The sequence below is a fragment of the Phyllobates terribilis genome, unplaced genomic scaffold, assembly GCF_046119375.1.
Source record: "Phyllobates terribilis strain yellow unplaced genomic scaffold, ASM4611937v1 Scaffold_13__5_contigs__length_258822181, whole genome shotgun sequence".
In the NCBI taxonomy this organism is placed as follows: Eukaryota; Metazoa; Chordata; class Amphibia; order Anura; family Dendrobatidae; genus Phyllobates; species Phyllobates terribilis.
Genome location: NW_027362773.1, coordinates 130,855,336 through 130,862,973, shown reverse-complemented (window position 1 = coordinate 130,862,973; position 7,638 = coordinate 130,855,336). Strand labels below are relative to the sequence as shown.

Genomic DNA, 7,638 nt, shown 5'->3' with positions numbered 1-7,638 from the left:
ATGAAGTACCTATATAGGATGTACTATAAGAAAATAATAAAAAAAAAAGCAACAAAATATATTCAGGTGCAGCAAAACACTTTGTAGAAACACACAAGATTTTTAATATTTTGTTATGGAATAGAGGAGGTGACTAGCCCAGAAAGAGAAGGTAATTGGCAAAAAAGCTTTTGGTAGGAGAAATGTATTGGATTTTTTTAAATTATTAAATACTAAACAACCCAACAGTTTAAACTTTAGAAATGACACAATGTGCAGTGGGTATGGAAAGTGTTCAGACCCCTTAAAATTTTTCACTCTTTGTTTCATTGCAGCCATTTGGTAAATTCTAAAAAGTTCATTTTTTTTCTCATTAAAGTACACTCTGCACCCCATCTTCACTGAAAAAAAACAGAAATGTCAAAATTTTTGCACATTTATTAAAGAAAAACTGAAATATCACATGGTCATAAGTATTCAGACCCTTTGCTCAGTATTGAGTAGAAGCCCCCTTTTGAGCTAGTACAGACATGATTCTTCTTGGGAATGATGCAACAAGTTTTTCACACCTTGATTTGGGGATCTTCTGCCATTCTTCCTTGCAGATCCTCTCCAGTTCCATCAGGTTGGATGGTGAACGTTGGTGGACAGCCATTTTTAGGTCTCTCCAGAGATGCTCAATTGGGTTTACGTCAGGGCTTTGGCTGGGCCAGTCAAGAATGGTAACAGAGTTGTTCTGAAGCCACTCCTTTGTTATTTTAGCTGTAGGCTTAGGGTCATTGTCTTGTTGGAAGGTGAACCTTCGGTCAAGTCTGAGGTCCAGAGCACTCTGGAAGAGGTTTTCATCCAGTATATCTCTGTACTTGGCTGCATTCATGTTTCCTTCAATTGCAACCAGTCGTCCTGTCCCTGCAGCTGAAAAACACCCCCATGGCATGATATTGCCACCACCATGTTTCACTGTTGGGATTGTATTGGGCAGGTGATGAGCAGGGCCTGATTTTCTCCACACAAACCGCTTAGAATTATCACCAAAAAGTTCTATCTTCGTCTCATCAGACCAAAGAATCGTATTTCTTATAGTCTAGGAGTCCTTCGTGTGTTTTTGAGCAAACTCTGTGCGGGCTTTCATATGTCTTGCACTGAGGAGAGGCTTCCGTCGGGCCACTCTGCCATAAAGGCCCGACTGGTGGAGGGCTGCAGTGATAGTTGACTTTGTGGAACTTTCTCCCATCTCCCTACTGCATCTCTGGAGCTCAGCCACAGTGATCTTGGGGTTCTTCTTTACCTCTCTCACCAAGGTTGTTCTCCTGCGATTGCTCAGTTTGGCTGGATGGCCAGGTCTAGGAAGACTTCTGGTGGTCCCAAACTTCTTCCATCTAAGGATTATGGAGGCCACTGTGCTCTTAGGAACCTTGAGTAATGCAGAAATTCTTTTGTAATCTTAGCCAGATCTGTGCCTTGCCACAATTCTGTCTCTGGGCTCCTTGGGCAGTTCCTTTGAGCTCATGATTCTCATTTGGTCTGACATGCACTGTGAGTTGTGAGGTCTTTATATAGACAGGTGTGTCTTTCCAAATCAAGCCCTATCAGTTTAATTAAACACAGCTGGACTCCAATGAAGGAGTAGAACCATCTCAAGGACGATCACAAGGAAATGGACAGCATGTGACTTAAATATGAGTGTCTGATCAAAGGGTCTGAATACTTATGACCATGTGATATTTCAGTTTTTCTTTTTTAATAAATTTGCAAAAATTTCTACATTTGTTTTTTTTTTTCAGCCAAGATGGGGTGCAGAGTGTACTTTAATGAGAAAAAAATGAACTTTTTAGAATTTACCAATTGGCTGCAATGAAACAAAGAGTGAAAAATGTAAAGGGGTCTGAATACTTTCCGTACCCACTGTATGTACACTGAATATTTGTCCATATAAATAATAAAATGAAAAATGTTTTTCAAATACAATTAAAACAATACACGATTGTCTGCATTGGTTTGACATAGGTTACAGACAGGGCCGGCGTCAGTACCCGGTGCACTCGGGCATGTGCCGGGGCCCTGAGCAGGCCAGGGGGGCCCACTCGCCATCTGGGACACCGGCACGCTATGGGGCCCGTGAGCGGGGGAGTCCGGGCCCAGTGCCTAAGAGTGGGCTACCCCCGCTTGCTCAGGGCCCCGGCACAATACTTACCTCTCCTCGTTCCTCTGCAGGTCCTGTCTCTTCCGCGTCTCCTGATTGTGACATCTCAGGTTAGAGGGTGCAATGACATCTTTCCAGCGCGCCCTCTGCTGGGCAGTCACAGCGCAGAGAGCGGGAAGACGGCGACGCTGAGGAGTCCGGAGCTGATCAGCAGCAGCAAGGAGAGGTGCATATTTGATTTTTTTTATGTATGGAGGCATGGAGCATTATATCAGGTCCATTATGTAGGGAGCATTATATAGTGCTCATACAGCATGGAGCATTTAATGGGGGCCAGTGTTCTGCATGGAGCATTATATGGGGGCCAATATTCTGCATGGAGCATTATATGGGGGCCAGTATTCTACAAGGAGCATTATATGGGGGCCAATATTCTGCATGGAGCATTATATGGAGCCCTTAATACTGTATGGAGCATTATATGGGGTCCATTATTCGGTATGGAGCAATATATGGGGCCCATAATACTGTATGGAGGACTATACTGACTAGTCTGCACTGTGCGCTGCGAGGATTTGCCAGTTTTAGCTATTGTAGAATTTACAATCGATATCACTCATGTAATGTAAGAAGTCAGTGAAATCTTTGGCCTTGTACTATACCTATATTTCTCCGCCATATCGGTGCATCATGAATCGTGGTATGTGTTAAAGAAGCCACTGAGACTCTTTCGCCCGGGGCCCACGAAAACCTGGAGCCGGCCCTGGTTACAAATTAGAGGCAGAACATTTCTACGATTAATGGCATGGAACAACGCTGGAAAGGCATCAAGGGCGCAACGCATGTAATGTTTTAATGGAGTTGCAATAAAGAAAACCAAGTTTTAACATATTTTGGAAGTGACAAGTTTCCTTATGTTTTTCTTGAGTCATTATTTTACAGATTTAGAGTAGATCCCTGCAGATTATTGTACATAGAAGATTGACAAATATGGAAGAATGCTTGAAGGTGTGCTTGCTTTAAGGGTAGATGTTAATGCGATAGGAGCAGCAATGCATATGATAATAGTTCAGGTCAGACTATTTTCAATATGATTCATCAGTGTTATGTTCTCAAATAGTCAGGACTTGATTATAGGAAAAGCACAAGGAGTGCTCTGGAGCCTTCACCACACTTCCTTGCTGGTCATCCAGACATGAATGTTTGAACAGATGTAAAAGTAAAAAAAGAAGTTGCATGGCGGCAAGCTGTTCAATGCCTTTATTACTAGCAGTCAGAATATTCTTTTCCTTGGATGTCACTCCAATACCTCATCTGTCTGCACAGTCACAGGAAACAAAAAAAAAAAAAAAAAAAAGAAAAAAGGGGAGATTGGCAGCTGCCAGATGGAAAAACTAGGAGGAACGTTACATTCCAACATGGCAACATTGCCCGTCCTCATACACACTGGCAATTTTTTGCTTAACTTTAGTGCAACAAAGTACAAAATCTATAGCTTCTGTTCTTCGCATTGGATTTGTTCTTTTCCAAAGTGTCTAATACGGGAGAAAAGGCCATCGCAATGTCAAGAGCACTATAAATGTCCTCATCTGATGCCATTTAAAAAAGGTTCAGAACCCACCAAGAACATCTGCAAGGCGTTTGCATGTTCTTCATGTTTGTCGGGGATTCCTCACACATTCTGAGGACATAGCAATAGGAAATGCAGATTGTGTTTCAATAATTTTTATTGGTTTTCATTTTTATATGGGGAAGGGAAAGGGGGAAAAAGGGAGGAAAAAAAAAAAATGGGAAACAAGGAAAGGGAAATAATTTATTAAAGAAGAGCAAAGAGGAAAGAAAAGGAAAGGGGAGGAGGGTAAGTAAGGGGAGAACAAAAAGGTTGTATAATCCTATTTGTACAACACACAAGAAAACAACCTAAAAAGAACAATATTACGGAAGTTAAAATTAGTAACAAAATAAGTAGCTGAGAGAGACAAATTAAGGGAATATTTGACTCCAAGGATCCAATATTTTTCAAACATTATTTGTAATGGCAAATTTACATTCACAAGTTTTATGTAGTGATATTTGCGCAATAATGTCAGTACATTTAAGGGAACCTGTTTTTCCCATAAGGCAGCTATTGAATTTACCACCAGAAATATGTGGATTAAAAAGGAGCCTAAGAGGAGGAGCGAGTTGTTCCATCTTAAGAGAAAGGAGAGCCATTTGGGGTGCCTGTAACTTCTCTGATAAGCAGTTTATTAACTGAGACACCTGATACCACAGGTTCTTGATCTTTGGACAGTTCCAATAAATATGAATCAAGTCACTTTTGTCATGTTTGTTAACCAATGTCACGCGAGTCCAGGTGTTGCTGAAACGGCACCAGAGGGTGGTGGTGGGGGGTATAAGTGCTTTTATTCTATACAGGGGAATATACTAATTAAAAAATGGGGTTGAGTAGTGGACAACCTGTTTAAAGAGGCACACACCTGTTGTTACTCATAGTGGGAATGCAGCCTTTTTGGGTGCATTTTTTTTATGCTCATTTTCGAAAAAATGCAAGTAAACCATTTTACTTAATGGGTGCATATACCAAACAAAAAACAAAACAAAAAAAAAAAAAGGCTCATCTCCAGCACACAATGGATCAAGATGATGAATTGTCCCTTAAGGGAATGTGCACACAGCATCTTTGAGACACCGGAGCACCTGGCGAGTTTTCCCTGGTGACGCCGCTCCAGGAACGTGCAGACTTTGCAGTTGTTCATGCAACAGCACCTATGTCTCTTAATCTACGGTATACTTTCAAGCTTTACGCTTTTTTTCTTTGGCAGATTAAGAGTGTAATCTACCTGGAAAAGATGCCATATGCACATAGGCTTGGGCCAAGTTCCCGTGATGGGTATTTTGTGCATTTTTGTTTCTGTAGGTTAGACTCACTAGGCGAGATGGATCCTCCAAGCCCAAGGTCCGGATGGAGACATGGGTGTCAGTGCAGCAGATAGGTGAGGCACACAGGACACAGACAGCTGAGGGACTGGAGACCGCAGAGTGAGTGCGTGTTGGAATGACCATTGAGGAGACCGCAGGGAGGCAGGTGGTAGGGGGGGGGGGCGCGACCATCCTGGAGACCACAGACCGTAGCTGAGCAGGTCAATGTGTACAGAGAAACGCAATCTAGCACCTCTGAAGTCTTAATACCAGGACACAGGTGAGCCTTATATAGGCCCGGGCAGATGCTCACATGAGAGCACGCGGGGCCATCTGCAAAGACTGACATGGAGCACAATAGAATCTAGCAGACCAGGGTGAAGGAAGCAAGGCACGGATCCGGGACAGGTGCGTAACACTGCACTGAAAAACCAAGTAGCCCAATTCAGCAGAGTGTTTCTTTTCCTCTGTCTTTTTGGTATGCAATGATTAATTTTTTTTTTTTTTTTTTTAAAGGAATCTCCCATTTGCAGAGCCTTGATTATATATATATATATATATATATATATATATATTATATATATATAGAGAGAGAGATATATAGAGATATATAGAGATATATAGATATATATAGATATAAAATTATATAGTTTTTCCCCATATAGCTAAACAGAATGCAGAAAATCTGTATAATTCTATATAATCGTGGGCATTGGCCAAAGACTGCAGTCACATTAGTGATGAGGGCTCCTGTACCAAGGATGTATTTGCACATATGGAGGATGAGATTTACATATAAACTTGTTAATGAAGCGCAGAAGTTGGAGAAAGCAGAAAATCTGCTGGATATGTAACACATGACTGCTGACTTGCTTGTTAATCGTCACGCGGTTTTACGGATTCTATTGCCTGTAAAATTGTGCAGCGAATTAGAAATCACCCTGAAAACCTCACCCCCTGTAGGTGGGCATGGAGTAATGCAGCCACAAGGAACAACTGCGAGACTGCGGTCTTATGCAATCATAAATCCTTTTATTTATATACATGTATAAAGCAGTTACATGTTACCAGCAGTCAGTGCAGGCCAGAAATAGCAAAGTGCAATAAATCTATGTACAAACATAATACAACAGAAGGACAATGTCAATGTCCGCAGAGATGCATCAGGATTAATGGTGGTGATTTTCCCATGTCAGACTGTATCCTGCAGTAATGGACTGAGAAAAGGCGATAACTGACAAGTAGCCATACTAAAGTCTGTTAAAGGAGACCATGTGAAAAAAGAAAAATTATGAGAATCATAAGTGGTTAAATATTGTTGGCCGGCACTGTCCGGGTCCTGAAGTGTGAGATTGTGTAGATGAAGCTTATAGGGGGTCATCCTAAACACACCACATGACTTGCCCTCCCCAGATCCAGCGCTGTTTGGCTGCAGCGGTGACATTACATCATACATGCTACAGCCAACAAGGCTCAGCAACGCACTGATTGACCACAGCAGGGATGTCATTTTGACAGTGCTGTAGCCAAACAGACCAGGTAGCAGTGAGGGATTCAGCTCTGAACCTGGGGAGGGTGAGTGATGAAACACTAATTGCTGGAGATGTTGGTCCAGAACAAAAGGTTTTTTTTTTTTTGCTTTATTAACATACAACTAAATATTACAAATTGCAACGAATGACCGATCCTCAATGTTCTGACAAATTCATGCAAATCAGATGTGATGCAGAAATTTCTGTGATTATTAGGCCATGTTCACACAGTCAGTATTTTAAATCTTCTCCTGGTTTTGGCTTACAAATACTGAACGTGACCTTACTAAAATCTCAGCAGTAATCGCTCTACATCTAGGGGCTTAGATAGTAGGCGCTGTATGGCAGGAGCATGAGCAGGACATTCTGCCGTCCGGGCCCTGTATCCAGCCGCCCAGGTCACTGCAAACTGAAATATTGGCCCCTAGTGAAGAGACAAGTTGGATTTAGCTTAAAGTTTGCTCTTCCCTTTTATCCCTAAATTCTGCACACGTACTTACAGTCAATATCACTTACAATCCCTTCCTCTCTCGTTACACCGGGGTACTCCCCCTGTACTCCTTCCACGGCTGGGAGAGCCCTCCATCTGCAGTCGCTGCTACAAACTATCCATTGAATTTTAATTTACTTTTTTTCGTAATTTTCACTCTACTGATCAAAGTTATTAAACCGATTTGTCTACACTCAGCAATTGGTACAACTCTATAAAGTAGTAAACGGCATTAAACTGGTGAAATAATCGGCTCACCATAACTAACCAACAAAATACACTCTGGAAATACTACAAGAAGTATTCTGCTCAGTATTAGGTCTTTGGTTGAATAACTTTGCCCCCCCCCCCCTTCAGGTTATACATTCTGCATCCATCTTCTAGGATATAGATTCTAGAAAATACTCAAACTGTAACTCAATATTCATCCTGTGATACAAGATATATAGGCAGCAGTCCAGGAAGCGAGGACTAGGACCGGGCAGCTGCATGGTTGTCTATACCATAAGTGGTCTGTATGCCATTTATCATTGTAAAAATAATAATAAAAAAATTTTCAGACTCTTCAGTTT

The 7,638-nt window shown here is 41.7% G+C and overlaps 1 protein-coding gene across 2 annotated transcripts in view; it reads right to left on the bottom strand.

Annotated features, from left to right (window-relative positions):
• Positions 1–6,056: 6,056 nt before the first annotated feature.
• Positions 6,057–7,638, bottom strand: part of RPLP2 (ribosomal protein lateral stalk subunit P2) — a 55,375-nt gene continuing 53,793 nt past the window's right edge. For both annotated transcript variants that reach the window (XM_073658691.1, XM_073658692.1), the window contains exon 5: positions 6,057–7,635. In XM_073658691.1, the coding sequence (XP_073514792.1) occupies positions 7,538–7,635 (98 nt within the window). In that variant the 3' untranslated portion in view covers positions 6,057–7,537. The remainder of the gene's footprint in view (positions 7,636–7,638) is intronic.